This window comes from Sapajus apella, unplaced genomic scaffold (assembly GCF_009761245.1).
Source record: "Sapajus apella isolate SASKATOON/1434 unplaced genomic scaffold, GSC_monkey_1.0 scaffold12, whole genome shotgun sequence".
Lineage (NCBI taxonomy): Eukaryota > Metazoa > Chordata > Mammalia > Primates > Cebidae > Sapajus > Sapajus apella.
In genome coordinates, this window is record NW_022436952.1 from 16,329,662 (window position 1) to 16,351,313 (window position 21,652).

General features: G+C 46.7%; 1 protein-coding gene across 4 annotated transcripts in view; it reads right to left on the reverse strand.

Moving 5' to 3' along the window:
- The window catches only part of WSCD1 (WSC domain containing 1), a 54,948-nt gene that overhangs the window by 8,242 nt on the left and 25,054 nt on the right, over nt 1–21,652 (reverse strand). For 3 of the 4 annotated variants that reach the window (XM_032280154.1, XM_032280153.1, XM_032280155.1), the window contains exons 5-7: nt 20,671–20,792; nt 7,408–7,567; nt 5,920–6,084 (exon numbers count right to left, since the gene is read on the reverse strand). In XM_032280154.1, the coding sequence (XP_032136045.1) occupies nt 5,920–6,084; nt 7,408–7,567; nt 20,671–20,792 (447 nt within the window). The remainder of the gene's footprint in view (nt 1–5,919; nt 6,085–7,407; nt 7,568–20,670; nt 20,793–21,652) is intronic. The other variant, XM_032280156.1, reaches the window with a different exon arrangement.

The window sequence follows — 21,652 nt, forward strand, 5'->3', positions numbered from 1 at the left end:
AGGCTCAAAGATGTGTGTGAGGTATCTCGAAAGCATTTCTGAGGCAGCGTCAACTCGACCTTTATAGTTGGCAATTCCAGTCATTGGGCTACTTAACCATATGTAGACCAAAGCAACCAGCTGCTTGAATAAGGTAAGAGCCTTGGAGATGAACAAGGTGGGTAACTGCAGCCTGGGCTCAGTGGGCGATTCCCAGGGGACTAAGCCAGAGTAGACAGGGCCATGTGCTCATGTGGCCACTTCCTCCCTCACCTGAAGATGCCCATAACGCTCAAAGCTCCCAGGGAGGATGAGGCTGGGTTACATGGACAACCTTAAGTTTTTCCCAGACCAAGATTGTTATGAGTGATTCCAGAACCCAATGCCAAGCTCAATAAATTTCTGTTTCTCGAGGATGTTACTGACACTATCAACTTTCCTAAAGCAAACTCTGGTTAAGAAATCCAGAGAAAATGGGCCCGGCACAGTGGCTCATACCTGTAATCCCAGCACTCTGGGAGTGTGAGATGGGTGGATCACTTGAGGTCGGGAGTTCAAGACCAGCCTGGCCAACATGGTGAAATCCCACCTCTACTAAAATACAAAAATTAGCTGGGTGTGGTGGTGAGTGCCTGTAATCGCAGCTACTGGGGAGGCTGAGGCAGGAGAATCACTTGAACCCAAGAGGTGGTGGTTGCAGTGAGCCGAGATCATGCCACTGCACTCCAGCCTGGGTGACAGAGTGAGACTCTATCTTTAAAAAGAAAAAAAAAAAAAAAAAGAAAGAAAGAAAGAAAGAAAAAGAAATCCAGAGAAAATGTTGCAACGCTTGACAACAGAGAAATACATTTTGCCAAATTTGATGCCGCTGGACTTGTCTGAGGTTTTTCAGTCTTAAAACACAGACTTCAGCCATTTAACTTAATTTCCCTTATTTCTACAAGGGAAAGATTATAAATCAAAACTCTTAAAAATTTTTGGATATTTTTTATTATATTTTGATGAACTATTTCTTGCCTCAAGAAAGGAATAAGCAGATTAAATCAGTTTCACCCCTAATTATTGAGGGTTCTAAAAATTAAGGAAACTTCAAGAAATGTTTATAGAGAAAAAATTCAAGCTACTAGTCTTTCCCTTTGAAACCAGAATAGTCACGATCTCATGAAATTCCACTCTAAGTGGGGTCCTAGGGCTGTTTTCATCAGGATCACCTGGGAGCTTGTTAGAAATGAAAATTCCCAGGCCCCACCTCAGACCACCTAAATCAGACTGTCAGGGGTGTGGGCCAGGAACCCAAGTTTTAGAAAGCCCTCCAGGTGATTCTCTTTTTTTGCTTAAAAATATTTTTATTAGAAAAGAATGAGTTCATGTCCTTTGCAGGGACATGGATGAAGCTGGAAGCCATCATTCTCAGCAAACTAACCCAGGAACAGAAAACCAAACACCACATGTTCTCACTCATAAGCGGGAGTTGAACAATGAGAACACATGGACACAGGGAGGGGAACATCACACACCAGGGACTGTTGGGAGGTGAAGGGCAAGGAGAGGGAGAGCATTAGGATGAACACCTTATGTATGTAGGACTTAAAACCTAGATGATGGGTTGATAGGTGCAGCAAACCACCATGGCACATGCATACCTATGTAACAAACCTGCACATTCAGCACACTGTATACCAGAACTTAAAGTAAAATAAGATAAAAATAAATATTTTTACTATTATTTTAAACTGACATGATGAATGTACATCTTCTTTATGGGTCCAATGTGATATTTCAATGCATGTATACAATGTTTAATAACAAAATCAAAGTAATTGGAATATCCATCACCTCAAGCATTTATCATGTCTTTGTGCTGGAAACATTTAAAATCCTTTCGTACTTGAAAACATACGATAAATTATTGTCAACTGTAGTCACCCTACAATGCTATAACAAACTAGAACTTATTCCTCATATCTAGCTGTAATTTTGTCTCCATTAACCAACCTCTCCCTATCCTGCCCTCCCTCCTACCTTTCCCAGCCTCTAGTGATCACTATTCTACTCTCTACATCTGTGAGACCAATGTTTTAAGCTTTGACATATGAATGAGAACATGTGGTATTTATCTTTCCGTGCTTGGCTTATTTCACTTAACAAAATGTCCCTTAGGCTCACACCATGTTGCTGTGAATTACAGCATTTAATTCTTTTTTTATGGCTAACTAGCCATTGTGTATATGTAACACATTTTAAAAATTCACCTATTGATGGGCACTAAAGTTGATTCCTTATCTTGGTTATTGTGAATGGTGCTGCAATAATCATGAGAGTACAGATATCTCTTCAACATACTCATTTCTTTTGCCTTGAGTATATACCCAGCAGTGGGATTGCTGCATCTTATGGTAATTTTTTTTTTTTTTTTTAGGAGCCTCCATACTGTTTTCCCTAACAGCTGTACTAGTTTACACTCCCACCAACAGTGTATAAGAGTTCCCTTTTCAGCTGGGTGTAGTGGCTCACGCCTGTAATCCCAGCACTTTAGGAGGCCAAGGCAGGTGGATCACGAGGTCAGGAGTTCCAGACCAGCCTGGCCAACATGGTGAAACCTTGTCTCTACTAAATATACAAAAAATTAGCCGGGCGTGATGGCGCATGCCTGTAATCCCAGCTACTTGGGAGGCTGAGGCAGGAGAATCTCTGGAACCCATGAGGTGGAGGTTGCAGTGAGCCCAGATCCCACCGCTGCACTCCAGCCTGAATGACAGGGTGTGACTCCATCTCAAAAAAAAAAAAAAAAAAAAAAGAATTCCATTTTCTTCACATCCAAGCCAGCACTTGTTATTTTTTGTCTTTTTCATAGTAGCCATTCTAACTGGGGTGAGATGATATCTCACTGTGGTTTTGATTTGCATTTCCCTGATAATTAGTGATATTGAGCATTTCTTCATATACTTGACCATTTGTATGTCTTCTTTTGATAAATGTCTATTCATATCACCTGTCAATTTTTAAATCAGATTATTTTGGCTTTTTGTTGTTGAGTTCCTTATAAATTCTTGTTATTAATCTGGGCGGTGGCTCACGCCTGTAATCCCAAGACTTTGGGAAGCTGAGGCAGGTGGATCATGAGGTCAAGAGATCGAGACAATCCTGGCCAGCACGGTGAAACACCGTCTCTACTAAAAATACAAAAAATTAGCTGGGTGTGGTGGCGGGCACCTGTAATCCCAGCTACTCAGAAGGCTGAGGCAGGAAAATCACTTGAACCCAGGAGGCAGAAGTTGCAGTGAGCCAAGATTGTGCCACTGCACTCCAGCCTGGCAACAGAAGGAGACTCAGTCTAAATAAATAAACAAACAAATAGATAAATAAATAAATAAATCCCTTCCTTGTTGGATGAATAGTTTGCCAATATTTTCTCCCATTCTGCAGGCTGTCTCTTCACTTTGCTGATTGTTTCCTTTGTTGTGCAGAAGTTTGACATAATCCCAACTATTTTTGCTTTTGTGGTCCGTGCTTTTGAGGTCCTATATCAAAAGCAAAAAAAAATCTTTGCCCAGACCAATGTCGTGAAACATTTCTCCTGTTCTCTTCTAGTAGTTTCATAGATTTGGGCCTTACATTTAAGTCTTCAGTTTGAGTTGACTTTTTTTTTTGATACGGAGTCTCACGTTGTCCAGGCTGGAGTGCAATGGTGCAATCTCGGCTCACAGCAACCTCTGGTTCCCAGTTGATTCTCTTGCCTCATCCTTCTGAATAGTTGGGATTACAGGCACCTTCCACAATGCCCAGCTAATTTTTGTATTTTAGTAGAGATGAGGTTTCACCAAGTTGGCCAGGCTGGTCTCTAACTTCTGACCTTATGATCCACCTGCCTCGGCCTCCCAAAGTGCTGGGATAACAGGTGTGAGCCATCATGCCCAGCCCTATTTTGAGTTGATTTTTGTATAAAAAGAGAGACAGGGATATAGCTTCAATCTTCTGCATATGGTTATCCAGTCTTCCCAATACCATTTATTGAAGAGCTTGTCCTTTCCCAAGTGTATGTTCTTGGCATCTTTGTCAAAAATGACTTGGCTGTAAATGCATGGATTTATTTCTAGGTTTTCCATTTTGTTCTATTGGTCTATGTGTCTGTTTTTATAGCAGTACCATGCTGTTTTTTTGTTACTAAAGCTTTGTAACATATTTTGAAGTCAGTAGTATGATGCCTCCTGCTTTGTTCTTTTTGCTCAGAATTGCCTTGGCTATTCAGGGTCTTTTGTGGCTCCACATAAATTTTAGGAAAATTTTTTTTCTGGTTCTGCTAAGAATGTCATTGATATTTTGATGGGGATTGTATTGAATCTGTAGATTGCTTTTGGTAGTATGGTCATTTTCCCATAAATATGGGGTATCTTTCTATTTTTTGTGTGTCCTCTTCAATTTCATAAGTGTTTTATAGTTTTCTTTGCAGAAGTCTTTCATCTTTTATTAAATTTATTCCTAGGTATTTTTTCACTGCTATTATAAATGATATTGCTTTCTTGGTTTTTCAGGTAGTTCAGTATTGGTATATGGAAATGCCACTAATTTTTGCATGTTGACTTTGTATCCTGTAAGTTTACTGAATTCATTTATCAGTTCTAAGGGTTTCTTGGTGATACCTTCAGGCATTTCTATTATGTAAGATCATGCGATCTGCAAACAGAAACAAGTTGACTTCCTCCTTTCCAATTTGGATGCCCTTTGTTTCTTTTTCTTGCCTCATTGCTGAATAGGACTTCTGTTACTAGGTTGAACAGACATGGAGAGAGTGGGCATCCTTGTATTGCTTCAGTTCTTAGACAGAAGGGTTTCAATCCTTTCTTCATTTAGTATAATACTAGCTGTGGGTTTGTCATATGTGGCCTTCATTGTGTTGAGGGACATTCCCTCTATACCTAATTTGTTGATTGTTTTGTCATAAAGGTATTCTGAATTTTATCATTTATTTCTGCTCTGATCTTCATCATGTCTTTCCCTCTACTACTTTTGGGTTTGGCTTGTTCTTGCTTTTCTAGTTCCTTGACGTACATCATTAGGTTACTTATTTGAAATCTTTCTGCTATTTTGATATAGGCATTTGTTGCTATAAAATTCCCTCTTAGAGCTTCTTTTGCTGTATCTCATAGGTCTTGGTATGAAATTAAAAACACAGTTGAGAGCTTTGGTAATAGACTAGATCATTAATTTCATTCATTAAAAATCGATTTTAATTATTCAGCTAACATATTAGTTTGGTTGTTTTTATGATATCTAATTCTATCAAACTTCTCATTCAGATCATAAAATGTTTTCCTAATTTCATTGAATTGTCTATTTGTATTCTCTTGTATCATACTGAGTTTCCTTAAAATCATTATTTTAAATTACTTTTCAGGTATTTCACACATTTTCTTTTCTTTGGGGTCTGTTACTGGAGAATAATTGTGTTCTCTTGGAGATGGCATGCTTCCTTGCTCTTTCATGTTTGTGTGCCTGCATTGATATCTGCACATCTGGTAGAACAGTCACCTCTTCCAATTTTGTGGAGTAGCTTTCATAAGAAAATACTTTTTCCAGTAGATGTATCCTATAGTATGGGCTGGGTAGGTTTTGGTTCTGGGTGGGAGCAGTAGTGTAGTCTCAGCGTCATTTCTTTGGCTGTAATCAGTATCAGTGATGTCTGTAAGTGCCTCAGTGGCCTAGATTGTGGGTATTTGTGGATACAATGGTGTAACTTTGCTGTGGATGGGGACCACCAGGCAGGCTGGTCTTCAGTCCCTGAAGGGTGAGTGTGAAACACAGTGGCTCCACCTACAGTTGATTCTTATGTACATTCAAGTTTGAGATGCATGGCTCTAGTGCTCTGAGAAGCTTGGCTGGCAAGGCGACAGTTTGGCCACTGGGAGCTGCCTTCCATCCTCCCCTGTAGCTCTGACTTACCTTTGTTGTAGAGGATTCCATCAAAGTAGTAGCTCCCAGTATAGAAGCCAGTGGCGTGCTCAATAAGGTGTCGTGCCCATGTGTTCCCAGCTCCTGGGAAGCTTGACAAAGCCACAAACACTTTGGATTTGTTAGGCAGGAACCTCCTGTCTGTACACCGAGTGTCTGAAAGTCCAAAAGTCATCACGGGGTTACTCATTTCTATTATGACTCACCAGTTCACCATTAAACTCCCTTAGAGGGACTGATGATCCAAGACTCCCATTTAACAGATGGTAAAACCAAGACCCAAAACATGGAAGAGATCTTTCAACTCTATCTTAGCTGCACAGGTCTGTGGCTAGTCAGAGAAAGCCCTCTGATGAGGCCTCCAAGACAGCAGTGCAGGAGTGGAATGGGAATCAGATACCTTATGGACCCTCAACTCTAATTCTGTCTCCATGGCCAAACTCTTGCTCCTGACACAGCACAGATAATTCCAGATTCTACCAGGGGAAATGGGTGGGGATTGAGGCTAGGCTGAGTAAAGTAACATACCCAGGTACTGCCAACAATAAACCAGAGCCAGACTAATGACAGGCAAGTAATTCTTTGTGCCTCATCCCCAGGGCTGCTATAAGGAGCACATGAAATCACCAGGGGGAAGCCCCAAAACCTCCAGGGCTGTGCTGGGTCACAGTAGGCACTTGATAAAAGTGGTAGGATCCCTCTTCACCTGCTCTTCCCTTCATCAGTTCCTAAAGTCAACATGGGCAGACCTGATGCTCACACCAAGGAGGATTCCCAGGTCCTGGAGGCACTGGTGGCCCCTGCAGCTCCGGGGATCCTATTCTTCCCATGCCTCCCAATCCTACCACCTTTCTGTTGCTATCTGTCTGAGATCTGCCTCTCTCTGCTCATCTTCTTACCACTGTCATCCCCAGAGAGACTTAGATAAAGGGTCCAATGTTTTGTTTGTTTGCTTGTTCGTTTGATATGGAGTCTCGCTCTGCTGGCCAGGCTGGAGTGTAGTGGTGCGATCTCGGCTCACTGCAACCCCTGCCTCCTGGGTTCAAGCAATTCTCCTGTCACAGCTTCCCGAGTAGCTGGGACTACAGGTGCCCACCACCATGCCTGACTAATTTTTTTTTTTGTGTGTGTATTTTTAGTAGAGATGGGGTTTCACCACATTAGCCAGTATGGTCCCGATCTCCTGACCTCGTGATCCACCAGCCGCAGCCTCCCAAAGTGTTGGGATTACAGGCGTGAGTCACGGCGCCTGGCTGGTCCAGTGTTTTTTAAAGTGAGTACAGGATTCAGCCTCTGTTGAGGGTGGAAGGCTGACCCTCCACATTATCTCCACCACCCACCAAGATGCCAAGACCTTTACACAGGCACCTTCCATACCTCATGACTGCATGCTTCACTATGACTGGCATCTCCAAACCCTGGAAGCTCTCCCCAACTCCCAGACCAAATGCCATCACCAGTCGGGGATGCAGAACTCACCTTGCACAGGTGTCTGGTAGACCTCACAGTATTCTGCCAGCCTCTGTGCCTCAGGGTCCTGGCCACACAGTGAGCTGTCCATGGCATCATGCAGGTTGAACTGGGGGGTAGGGTAAGCACAGTAGCATTCCAAGCCCCTGATAATGGCCAAGGGGAACTCCTGCCAGGGAAAGATAAGAAGAGAAGTACATTGAGTAAATTTGGGTGTCTTGCTTCCCAGACCTCAGGAATGGGATGCACATGAATGATGTGCTGTCAGCTGCATAGAACCCACAGGGATGACCACCATCCTTCCACCACTATGCTTTGTTGCGACAAAGCTCAACAAGACATGAGCTTCAAGTAGCTCAAGTCACCCTTGTTCTTGTAAGCACAGCCCTACTTGTGGTCACTTGACAGGCCAACAGTATGAGCAGCAATATGACTGAGGTGTGAGTGACGGGCAGAAAGCAGGGGGCAGAGGCTAGAACCATGCTTTTGAAATTCCAAGGCAATTTTCAGGAGTGCCAGGGATAGGAAAGGCACTCTGGGCAGCGGCATCCACATGAATGGAGGTCTGCATGGGACAGAGCGAGACAGATCAGCGGCCACAGGGCAGCCCTGGGGCTCCACATGTCACACCACTAATGAACAGAATTCAAGCCATGAGAGACGACTGGAATTCCCTCTGGCCCTCCTCGGCCAGCCACCTCCCTGGAAAGAGACCAAAACCAACTCGCATGCCAGATGTCCCACTGCAGGGTGGAGAGAGTCCCATACAGTCATCTTCCCAAAGACGGAAGGGGTGGAGAAGAGCGGACTTTGTTCCCTCCCAAGATCCTCAGCCCAAGGGGGCCTCTTGAAAATGGAGGTGGGGGCCCTGCCAGAGGTAGGAGAGAGGAGGAGTCTCACTCTGTGGGTCAACTCAGCTCCCAGTAGTCTCTTAAGAGACTGGGTCCTTGTTCTCCTGTGGGGAGGCTGCACCATGCATTGGAGACTGCTGGTAGCTGGCATCCTGAAGACCTGAGAGTGAATTCTAGCTTACTTGCTAGGTACACTTGAGCAAGGTACCTACCTTCTTTGAATTTCATCACTGAAAAAAAGTAATACAATCCACCTTGTATGTTTATGGTGAGGGCTAAATCAGATGGGTCCAAAGAGCCCTATTACTGGGCCTGGCATACAATATCTCCACGGAGGAAGAGATCATTCTTGACCTCCTTAACCCTTTAGGCATCAGCTGCGGCTTCTCAAAAATGCACCCACCCACCTCTCCCACATATATTTTCTGAGTCCTCACTCTGCCCCAGGCACTAGCTCCCCCACGATTTTTTTTTTTGAGACAGAGTCTCATTCTGTTACCCTGTTTGGAGTGCAGTGGCACAATCTCAGCTCACTGCAACCTCTGCCTCCCAAGTTCAAGCGATTCTCCTGCCTCAGCCTCCTGAGTAGCTGGGACTACAGGCACATGCCACCACACTTGGTTTTTTGTATTTTTAGTCGAGATGGCATTTTACCATGTTAGCCAGGCTGGTCTTGATCTCCTGATCTCATGATCCACCCATCTCAGCCTCCCAGAGTGCTGTGATTACAGGAGTGAGCCACTGCGCCCGGCCCCACTAACCCTTTTCATCTCTTCTCTCTCTGCATCCTACAGTCGGGAGATGCTAGGACTTTAGGAGTGAAGAGAAATGAGAGAGTAATCTGTGAATGTGTGTGCCAGGGAGGGAGGCAGAGGGCAGAGAAAACTTCTCACTGCTAGGGGAAGCGCTGCACAAACCTTTTTATTTTTTGCCCACAGCAAAAAATCTCGTAAATAAATAAGGAAAAGAAAATCAATAGCATTTTTTGAGCGTGGCTAGGTAAAGCTGAGGATTTGGGCACTCATAAAAGACAACAGACCGTGTCCCATGCAAGTGAAGATGACACAGCGCCCAGGGCATTGGTGGGAGGTTGGGTGTCTTTGGAGGGAGTCAGGGGAAATGCTGCTGGATGTTGCCCCAGACTGACTGTCAGGAAGCACAGATCGCATACTCTCCTAGGTGCCAAGTAGCCCCCAGGAAAGCCTCTCCCTACTCACCTCATCCTTCTTTGAGCCGAGGAGGCCACTATACTGTGTGTGAGTGCATGACAGGCCATCCAGCCTCACTGTTATCTCCAACTAGACCCATCCTCACGGGCCCCTACACCACTCTTCCATGGAAAGCAAGAGCTGGGACCTGACCCTCAATCACAGCACAGCTGGCTTTTCCAGAGGCAAGTTTCCCCAGTGATGTGAATTCGTGAAGAGCCACTTTAAGAAGTGCCACCTCTGGCCTCTACAGCTTTATCCATTGTCTATCACAAAACCCTCATCCCACCTCATCCCACGCCAACACCTTCATCACAGGGAGCAGCAAAAACAAGCAGCCTGGGTGTCCGCAGCACATGGCAATCTATGACTCAGGCATCTCTGTCCATGCTGGCTGCTATGGGCTGAACTGTGTCCCCCAAATGCATATGCTGAAGTCCTAACCCTAGGGCTTTAGAATGTGGCCTTATTTGGATGTAGGGCATTTTTTTTTCTTTTCTTTTTGAGACAGAGTCTTAACCTGTCTCCCAGGCTGGAGTCCAGTGGCACGATCTGGGCTCACAGCAACCTCTGCCTCCCTAGCTCAAGCAATTCTCCTGCCTTAGCCTCCCAAGTAGCTGGAACCACAGGCACAAACCACCACGCCTGGCTAATTTTTGTATTTTCAGTAGAGACAGGGTTTCACCATGTTGGCCAAACTGGTCTCGAACTCCTGACCTCAGGTGATTCATCCGCCTCAGCCTCCCAAAGTGCTGGGATTACAGAGATAATTAAGTTGAAGTGAGGCCATCAGAGCAGGCCCTAATCCAACAGGGCAAGAGTCCTTACAAGAAGATGAGGTTAAGACACAGCCAACACGCAGACCAAGGGACAACCACGCAAGGTCACAGAAAGAAGGCTGCCGTCTGCACGCCAAGGGGAGAGGCCTTGGAAGAAACAAACCCTGCTGAGGCCTTGATCTCAGACTTTCAGCTTCCAGACTGAGAAAATAAACATCTGTTGTTTACACTACCCAGTCTGTGGTTACTCTGTCATGGTAGCCAAGCTGGTAAATGCAGTGGCTTCCTTGCTGTTCCCTGACTACTCCACTCATGATCCCACCTTAGTACCTTTGCATTTGCTGTTCTTGCTGCCGTGAATGCCCTTCCCCCAGATACCCTTATAGCTCTCTCCTTCACTTTCTTCAAGTTGCCTTCTCTGTGGGGCCTTCCCTGGCCACCCCCTTTTCAAGTTGCAAGTTCCTCCCACCATCACCAACACATCCTATTATTCCCTTACCATGCTTTCCAGTTGTGTGTAATAACCTATCTGATGACATGCTCTGATCTCAGGTGTACCATTCAGTCAAGACGTGCAGCACACCCATGAAACCCAAGGCCCCTCTCCACATTCCCAGTCATCCTTCCCTCCCCAAAGCAAACACTTTTCAGATTTCTATCATCACAGATTAGTTTTATCTATACTAGAATCACCCAGCACATATTTTTGTGTGCCTGGCTTCTATCATTCAGAAAAATGTTTGTCAAATCCATCCATATTGTTATCTGTGTCTGTGGATCGCTCTTTTTCATTGCTGTGTAATATTTCGCCCATGGATGCCTGGTGTGTTGATTCATCCAACACACTTGTGGATGGACGTCTGGGCTGTTCCCTGTTTGTAGCTATTGTGAATAATGCTTCTCTGAACATTCTTGTGCAAGCCTTTTAGTCCATGAATGTTTGCATTTCACATGGGCAAACACCTATGATTCCTACTTCATTATTCTCCATGGCATAGATCACCATACAGCATACTATACACTTTACTTATTTACCTGGTTTGTTGTGTCTCTGTCCACAAGAACATAAGCAGAGTTGTCATGCTTTTTGTGTGCTTTGTTGTTTTCTCAGAATGTAGAAAACTGCCTTGCATAGGGCAGATACTCAATAAATGTTTGGTGAATGAATGAATGAATGAATGAATGAACAAATAAATGTCCTTTCCAAATCCCAACTGCACCACAAGCTGCTGGAAACTAACTTGGGTCTGATTTTTCTGCTGGATATCATTGGGTTGTCTGCACCACGGGCATGAGGGAGAAGAAAGCCCACTATCTCTGAGCAAATCCTTCCCACATCAGAATGTCTGGGGAGCAGGGGGGCTCTGTTTTCCTGGGATTCCTGTTCAGAGGGAAAAAAATCACCAGCATGGTAAATCTACTCAAGGCATGCTGGCTCTGTCTCCCTCCCCAGCAGTAACAGCATGGATGACGTTGATGCCTCACAATCTTATATCCCAGGGCTGGAGAATGGGCTGCCCCCAGCAGTGACCCGAACATTTTTGATTCCTTGAGTGGATTAAACTGTCAAGTTTCTGGGTGTTTGCAGAGCGACGGGAGAGCTGCAGACAGTAATGTGGTTTTATTTACAACATCACCGCTTCAGCAACATCACTGAATTCTGAAAACACAGAACAATTTTCAGCCCCTTGGGGATTCCCAGGGCGTGATTTCCATAAAAATTAAATGTTGATTAATCTTATCTCTCTGCCAACTTCCCTGCCCCCCCACCCTATCCTATGCTTCAATGAGAGAGAGAGAGAGAGAGAGAGAGAGAGAGGTGGTGGGGGGGCGCTTCAGTGAGAGAAAGAAGAGGAAAAACGGATCCAAGAATACAAGGCAGAAAAAGAAAGTGAGAAGATAGATTTGGGAGTGCTTCAATCAGATAGGTGAGGGGCTAAAGAAAGAGCTGGCTCAGCCTGCGTCTGAGGGCAGAAAGGATACACATCCTCATCCTGATCCTGCATCTACAGCCTGAGCCTGGTCTGGTCTGTACCCAGGGCTGGTGCTGGGCTGGGCTGAGGTATGGATGGGCATTTAGCCTAGAGCTGGGTCATGACTCAGTAAGGGCAGGGCTCTGGGGCTGGCGGGGATCCACATGTGGAGGTTTGGTCTGTGGCCGCTGGGTCAAGGTGTAAACATTCCTCCAGGTAAGGCCCAAGGCCCCAAGTAAGACCCTCTAACAAACCGGCCCCTCTCGCCATCATCTCTTCCATCTTCATTCCCCCTTGAACACTTTTCTCAGGATCTCCAGGAGTACACAGAATGACAGAGATTGCAGAGATCACAGAAGGGGAAACTGAGGCTCAGAGGTAGGCTGTGAACAGCCCAAGATGTCCAGCCTGTCAGGTGAGTGGGAAAAGGAGCCAGCCTTCTGGACTCTGAGTGCAGGGCCCTGTCACATCAACACAGCTCAGCTCCCAGGAGGCAAACACATGAACGCACCGGATTTCCAGTAAAATCTGCAAACCAGTGGGGAGGTTAGCTCTGCCAGTCTCTTGCCTCCAGAGCAGTTCCTTTCACTCCAGAGGCAGATCTGGATATTCAAGGTACAAAAAGGAAAGAAGATGCCCACAAAGGTGACTTCAGGGACTGGGGACAAAGGGGGCAGGCTTTTGCTTTCAGGCATATGCCAGGTTGACTGAAAACTTTTCCTTTATAATAGAAAAGTCTCTTGCATGGTGGGAGACAGAGCAAGAGATGGGAGGCAGGTGCCAGGCTCTTATAAACAACCAGCTCTCCATGAACTAAGAGCAAGAACTCCCTCATTCATAACTAATAAGCCATTCATAAGGCATCCTTCCCTACGATCTAACCCTTCCCACCAGGCCCCACCTCCACCAGGCCCCACCTCCTCCACCTGTTTCCTTTTATAAAAGGAAAGAAGATGCCCACAGAGGTGGCTTCAGGGATTAGGGACAAATGGGGCAGACTTTTGCTTTCAGGCATGTGCCAGGTTGTCTGAAAACTTCTCAGGCATATGCCAGGTTGACGGAAAACTTGCAGAACCATGAGCCAAATAAACCTCTTTTCTTTATGAATTAGCCTCAGTGATGCTGTAACTGAGAATGGGGACTTGTGATTTGGAGAGGCAGATGCTGGGAGTGGAAACAACCCAAAGCTTGTCATCAGGAACTGAGAGCTTTGAATAGCATTTGTGGAGCTGTTCACGGTGAACAACTGGGCATCTCTGAGCATTGGCTTTATCATCCATAAAAGGGGCAGTTTAATAACTAAGGGCTCTCATGTAGTTTGGATGTTTGTCTCCTCCAAATCTCATATTGAAATGTTACCCCCAATGTTGGAGGTGGGGCCTGGCGGGAGGGGTTAGGTCATAGGGATGAATGCCTTATGAATGGCTTAGCACCATTCCCTTCGTAAAGAATGAGGGAGTTCTTGTTCTTAGTTCATGGAGAGCTGGTTGTTTATGAGAGCCTGGTGCCTCCTCCCCACCTCTAGCTCTGTCTCTCACCATGCGATATGCTGGCTCCCCCTTCACCTTCTACCATGACTGGAAGCTTCCTGAGGCCTCACTGGAAGCAGATGCTGGTGCCATACTTATACAACTTGCAGAACCATGAGACAAATAAACCTCTTTTCTTTATAAATTACTCAGCCTTGGGTAACCCTTTACAGCAATGCAAATGGACTAACACAGGCTCTGGAGTCTACACGTGTGAGGTGAAATTTGGCTAAATTGAGTCTTGGTTCCTCCATCCATATGGGGGATCTGGGGATTGAAATACTCTTGAACTGCCTTTCAGAGAATAGATACTCAGTAAACATGGATGGGCTGAGTGCAGGGTAGGCAAATGTGTGGGGGCAGAGGCAGGGGCTTCCCATCACCCCCACAGCATATACTTTTCTCCATGTAAAGAGTGGACTCACTAGTCTCCTCCGTGTGCTGTAGCACATGCTCTCAACAGAGGCTGCAGTACCCACTCTGTGCATAAGAACAGGTGAGGCATGATTGTTTGCTGCTCTAGGGGACCCTATGGGATGTCTCCAGGGGCAGATGGCTCTCTGAAGACTTGAGCCCCAGAGAGCAGACCTACTTAACCCACCAGCCCACCCCAGACAACATCCTCCCTGTCAAAGCCAAATGAACATCCTTCAGACAGAAGAGTCTGTGAAACACGGTATGACACAGAACTGCCCAACCAGTGGGATCCTGAGGTGACCGCTTTCCACTGGATTGGGAAAGGACTGGCTCTTCATCCCAGGCAGTTCCTCAAACATCCCCCACACACTGGGAGAACTAGGGGATGCTGGATAATCATGATGATCATAAGCATAGCTGGGAACACTCGCTACTCCAGACATACCCCAAAACATAAATCACAAAACCGTTCGTGTCCACAAAGTCACTGAATCCTCATCACAGTCTGGGGAGGCACTTTCATCTCCACCAATCCCATTTAGCAGACGAGAAGACTAAGGCTCCATGTTATGTGATCTGGCCAGGATTACAAAATGAGAAAGTGGCAGAGAAGGTCTATGAACCCAGGTTATGAACCCAGAGTAGGGCTATGAACCCATGACTCTAAAGCCCTTTTAGCAGCTTCAGAAGGATGAGGCTAGGAGACACACTTCCCAAAATGTATAAAAAGCCTTATAAGGGCTCATATAAAATGTACCTATCCTTTGCCCCAGCAATTCCTTCTCTGCTAAAATAGCCCAATGAAATACTTATCAGCACTTTGGGAGGCCGAGGTAGGTGGATCACGATGTCAAGAGATTGAAACCATCCTGGCCAACATGGTGAAACCCCGTCTCTACTAAAAATACAAAAAATTAGCTGGGTGTAGTGGTGCACGCCTGTAATCCCAGCTACACAGGAGGCCGAGCTAGGAGAATTGCTTGAACCTGGGAGATGGAGGTTGCAGTGAGCCAAGATGGCGCCACTGCACTCCAGCCTGGCAACAGAGCAAGATTCCATCTAAAAGAAAACAAAAAAACCCACTTATAAATGTGCTCAAAGGTTTATTTTCAAGGATGTTTGTGGCAGCATTGTTTATAAAAGCAAAAAGGAAAAAGAAAAAAAGACAGGGAATGGCCTAAATATCCCTCAGGAGAGGACAGATTGCCAATGAGCCATAAGGCACAGCACGGTGAAAGAAAATGCTCACAACAAATGAGAAAAAGGAACAAATGTGAGAAGGAATGAGTCAATGTTTATAAAACAAATTACGTCTAGATACACCTAGAACAAAAGACTGAAAGGATGCTCAGTGTTATTAGTTGTTACAGGTGTGTTCTATTTTTATTTCTGCACTCGCAAATTTTCCACATTCTCTAAAACAGATGTGTGTAACCCCCTAAAAAAATAAGTGTTTTTAGAAATACACACAGAGTCCAGTATCAACAAGGTGGCCACAGAGTTTTTATAAGCAATTCAAAGCATAGCCAATAGCTTTTGGAAGGATGATGACATTTTGGCCAAGAGAAAATTCTTACTGTCAAGGATCACAAAACCCATACTCTTACAGACCCAACCCTTGGCAAAGACACGATCTTGGGTGCCCCATGGAGAACATAGGCTACCTTGGATAGACCCCATCTATCAGGAATCAAGTGGAATTTGCAAGAGCAGCTGCCCAGCTGAGAACAAACAGGTTCCATATGAATGCATGCGTTTCCATTTGAAAGGCGGCTGGGTTAGCACCACCACCATGAATTGGCCAAACAAACAAACAAACAACTTAGAAAAAATGTCAATGGGAAAACATGCAGGTGATTAATGCATAAAGAACTCAGACACCCAAAAAAGGCTAAAAGAGGGAAAAAAGAAAGGGCAACACCTCTCTTCCATCTCTCCCTGCAATTCCTTTATCAGTAGAATCACTAACAGCTGCTGGGAGAACAAGCCTCACATCACAAGGCATAATCGCTGGTGGAGTGTCACACGTTAGTAACCTATTTGCAGATGGTGTTAGATTTCACTCATCAGCCTCCTTTCGGAGCACGCCCACAAATGGTCTATCTACTTGAGCACAAATATCAGGCGACAAAACTAATTACCCCAGATCTGAATTGGTAGCAATGCAAATACCAAAGCTGCCCCCCCTGCTCATTCTCAACCTTGCATTTAAATAAAGGAGCCAATAGGATCCTGAAGGCCACTGAGAATGAGAAGGTCTCTTTCACCTCCAATACAATCACAGGAAATTAGACAAGATCGTTTTACTGGGCTTTAAAAACACATTACATTGGTCAAGTCCCTCTTGCTGGCAGAGAATCAGATCATTAAGATGCTGATATTGCCTGAAATGTTCTTTTTCTGTCAAACTACCCTCCTGGAGCTCCCCAAATCCATTTTCACCAACTAGGAAAAAACAGTAGACTGGGGTTACAGGCGTGAGCCACTCTGCCTCGCTGAGTGAACCCGGTTTCTAAGGGCCGGCATTTGTATATCAAGACTTGCCAGCCTGGCCCTTTAAGCCACCTTTTTGGTTAGAAAAGAGATGCTTTGGGGGTTGTTTCTTATTACAGGAAAATTTCTGCTGAGAACCTTACTCTCTGCCTAAAATAATTTCCTAATAACTCCTGTATCACAAGGCCCTCTGCAAGTTGTGCCCCCTGACCTTTCCCAGGACCCCAAGTAACCCTGCACACTGGGCCTCCTGCGCTGCTTTCCCACCACCTGGTTCCTGCTCAGCAGCTGCCTCTTTTTGCAACACATTCTTCGGTCCCCTCAGCCACCTGCTAATACTGCCCTGCATCCTCCAGCTCCAGCCCTTCCCAAAAGTTGCAACCATCTTTCTTTCTCAGCCTCCTTCCAAGCCTTCTTCACCCGCTTCAGGCCCTGCACTTACTCTGCCACCAGTGAGAGTCACTTGCCCATGGCAGTACCCACTGGGTCAGCATTTGTGTCTTGCCAAGTCCCACTGAGTGTGTTCGCCAAGACACACTTTAAACTCTTAAGCTGGAAATGACGACTCTGTCCTCACAGCTGCAAAACGTTGCAGCGCTAAACAATGGGACTCAGGAAACAGCCCCATCCGACAAGGCAGAGGCGGCCCGGATGAGGATCGGGTGTCTGGCACAGATTCCAGTGCTGTGAGTGCCGAGGACAGAGGCTGTTTCTGGGAAACCTGGACGACCTTTCCATGTTGTTCTGACCCAAACAATTGACAGCTGCTCCGGCCAGAGCAGAGAAGGAAAATTGTCCTTGAAATGCGTTGTTGGGGGAGATGGACAAGGTGCTAAGGTGTAATGGCACAAGATACCAAGAGCCTGCGGGTGTCTTCTGGCACATTCTCCAATGTGAAATTGCAGCAATCTGGATTTATGCCAGTAAATATGAAAAAAGGCTGAAAATACAAGCCGAAGAGTTTTTAGTCTTTAAATTCTTGTCTGTAATCACAAAGGAGAACTCTCTGGGCCAGCTGGGCATGGCGGCTCATGCTTGTAATCCCAGCATTTTGGGAGGCCAAGGAGGGCAGATCAGCCCAGGAGTTCGAGACCAGTCTGGGCAACTTGGCGAGGCCCCCATCTCTGCAAAAAATACACACAAAAAATAGCTGGGCATAGTTGTGTGTGCCTGTAGCTGCAGCTACTCAGGAGGCCAAGGTGGGAGGATCACCTGAGCCCAGGAGGCAGAGGCTACAGTGAGCTATGATTGCAGCACTGTACTCTAACCTGGCGTCAGAGCAGAAATCTGTCTCAAAAATAAATAAATAAAATAACTCTCTGGGTCCTAATGAGGTAGCCAGGTACCCAAAGAGGAAGGAGCCCCAGAAAACTGTGGCATCTGCCTAAAATGCTGCTTTGAACACCCCCACTACACACACAAAATAAGGGTCATGAGGGTGGCTTGCTTCCCCCTCACACGTCATTGATCAGGGTGTAAAATGAATACAACCCTTGCCAAGGACAACTTGGCAAAGCTACCAAAATGATAAAGACACTCAGTTTTTGACCCAGCATCTCCAAGGCATATTTTTCTTACAGATTCACTCAGACAAAGTGATCTACATACATGCACAGGTAGTTACTGCAGCATTGTTTGCGAAGGCAGAAGACTGGAAATAGACTAAATGCTTCACAGTAGGCAACTGGTTAAATAAATTATATGACATCCGGGTAATGGGAGAAAAGAATGAGGAAGCACCTTCTGTAGCGGCATGAGACAATCCCCAGGGCAGGCTGTCCAGTGAAGAGTTTAGTGCGGAAGGGCCTGTGCAGCTCCTCCCCAGCTGTGAGGTTGGTTACAGAATGGGTGAGGATGCAATTGCTTGAATATTCAGTCCCTCGGAAGTAGACACGAGAAGAGACCCGAGAAGCCAGGACAATCGACTGCCTCCAAGCAAGGAAACTCACAGAGTGAGAGGAAGACTTCCCTGTGATGTCCTTTGGTGTTTTCACTGTGTTCCATGTGAGCATGTTCCCATTCAACCCGAAACACTAAGGGCTCACGGCCACAATGGCTACCCTTTCTTTCCCTTCTCTTCCTTCTCATCTTCTCTCTCTCTTCCCCTCTCCATAACGCCAAGAGACAGCAGGGTGTAAAAGCACGGGCTGTGCGTGGCATCAGGAGCAGGGGCTGCAAAGCTGGCCGCTCTGTGCCTGCGTGTGAAGGCTCTCGGCTCTGCACACCTGCCCTGCTTCTTGCAGCAAGCAGGGATCTGAATATCTCCCCTTGGGAGCTACTGGGAGAATTAAAGCATCAAGATAGCCCCCCACCGGAAGGCTCCTAGTGTCATGCCCAGTGCATAGCAGGACTATCCAAGCTGGTTGCTCAAGGGACACCTGCCTTCAGCCTGGTCTGAACCACAGAGTTCCTTTGATTCCAACGAGAGGGCCTCTCAAGGGAACAGCTCTGAGCTGCAGGTGTGAGGGAAGCCCTGGGAGGGTGGCTCTTTCTCTTGAGTGCACAAGTAGGGCTGGCAGCTGAGCAGGCATCGTTGCTGCCTCTACCCATTGCTCTGATCCCATGAGGAGGAGAGGGGATGTGGAGATCGCCAGGCCAGATGTCTGCAAATCAATAAACTGCCTTTTTGGCTCACTTCATAGTGTCATAGTGTCGTGGGTGTCCTGATGCCCAACACATCCTTGGCAGTGGCTTCCAAAATGCTGGTGACACAGAAGAACCACTTCAAAGGATGCACTTGGCCAAGAAGAAAGCACCTGTGAAAGGCTTTGTTCTCCAGCCACCTCCAAGGGAAGCGTCCCCAGAGTGCAGAGGAACATGGGAAGCAGGGAGAGCAGGAGTCAGGGGTGCAGCAGAGGATGGATGTGCTACTCCTGCAGGTCCCATCACATCTGCTCTTATTGAAGCCCACCCCTGCAACCTTCAACTCCCAGCAGACTACAGAGCTACCTGAGTTCAAATCCTGACCCCACCACTTACTGGCTGTGTGACCTCAGGCACAGCGCTCAAACTCCCTGCCTCAGTTTCCTCACCTGGAAAACGCAGATAATCATAGTACCTATGCTGTAGGGTTGTTACAAGGATTAAATGAGTTAACACATAAAGCACCTCTGGAACAGTACCTGGCACGGAATGAGTGATCAATGAACGGCAGCTTCTAGTGATTGTCATCAACATCACCCTGGCCAAGGGCATGCTCTCACCTTAGCCCTCCTCTTGCCTTAGCCCTGGTCTATTACATCACAAGTACCAAAGCCACACATTGAGGGCACTGCAACTCCAGCACATGTGGAACAGCCTGAGCCCCAAGCCTCCCGCCACTGAGGGCCATTTCTAGAGCCACAGCATCCACCCCAATCTGGAGCCTGCTGGACTTCAGCCCAAGATCTCAATGCTCTTTGGATACAGTCTGCTGGGTCTCCCCAGCCTTGCCTCACACCTTCCTGGCCCTGCTTTTTGCAAGCCTTCCTCTGGCCTTGCCCAACTTTCCCCACCCTAGAGCTAGCATGCAATGCAGGGTCAGCGGCCTTTGGTGCCTGGCCCTGCCCCTGCATGGGGTCACACTCTACTCCTTAGATCAGGCTGAACCAAAGGTGCAAGTGTGGTTACAGCCCCTGTCGTCAGATTCACGGCTCAACACTGTCAGCACCAATAACAGAAAATCCATCAGCTATCCCCAAGTCCTAAGCCAGCATCTTCTGGCTTCCAAACCAAGTCAATTTAACATCTGACACTTGTGCCAAGAGTTCGCATCCAGAAAGGCACTCTCCTTTCGGCTTTATAAACCTTGCTGAAAATTCCCCTCCCAGCCTCACAAGGCGGATGGAGGCGAAGGGTTCCCTGCCGATACCCTCAGACACACCATGCATGCCTGCACGTGTGCATCCCTCCCATGCCCCCATCCTCTGCTCCCACCTGGACTGCCACAGTGGACACCCGCAGCCCAGCACAGGTGCCCCTCTCTCTTGGGACCACCACACACACTTAAAGGAAAGCGTTGTGAAATTAGCATTTAGTCTTACTTTCTGGGAACAGAAGCCTGAGCAAGTCTCCACGGTCACATTGGCGTGTATCAGGGAGCTGGGGAAGGAGTGTGTGATGTTCTCTGGCAGTCGGAAGCACCCGCGGTAGGTGGCGGTCCGCCCTGCGGGGAAAGAGAGGGGTTTCTGGTAAGAGATGGTGCCCAGTTGTTGGTGCCTGTCACCAGAAAAAATGCTGGCTTTAGGTCCTGAGACAGGTATAAAACTCAGGAGGCGCAGATTTCAAATCAGGGAGGAAAAACTGCCCTGGGTGGGGTGTGGTCACGCTGAGCTCCTGAGAGAAACCAGGCATCAGGACCTTGACGACCCCAGGGTCACCTGTAAGAGAACACTTGGCTGAAACTGCAGTGCTCAGTTCTCGTTTCTGCCAGTTCTCCATAACAGCATCCTTCCTTCCTGCCTACCTGCCTTCAGTCCTTCCTTCTTGCCCCCTCACTTCCTTTGATGAATTTGGATGGTGCATTTACTAGGTGCCAGATTCCTTCCACAGCAGGCGATCTGAGAGGCCGATACTATGAAACATCTGATGTCCTCCCAGAAGATGCATAAGAAGAAAAGCAGTCATGGAAATCTGAAACTCAGCCACGTCTGTTCTTGCTGTGCCACTGGAGTCATACCACCACTCTGCTTCTTTGCAAAGTTTGCCTCTCTCTGATCTTGAACTCCCACTCAATTTCTAGGAACACTTCTCAAGCCCATGTCGCGAAGACGCCTCCTGCCAAGCCTCCTGCTGCTCTCTGGAACCTCTAGGTGGAAAAGCCCAGGGTCCTCGCTGGCTTTCTTGGAGCTGAACAAACTTTCTGGCATGTTCTTGCACCAACTGCTTGTATTTCTTCCAGACGCATCAGAGTTTCTCTAGATGACATCCTGATTCTTACCCCATGTTCCTTTTCACACGAGGTCCCCAGGGCTCAGCATCTTCCCCTGCTCTCTAGCTGCTACAACACTCAGGGCAAGCAGAAAC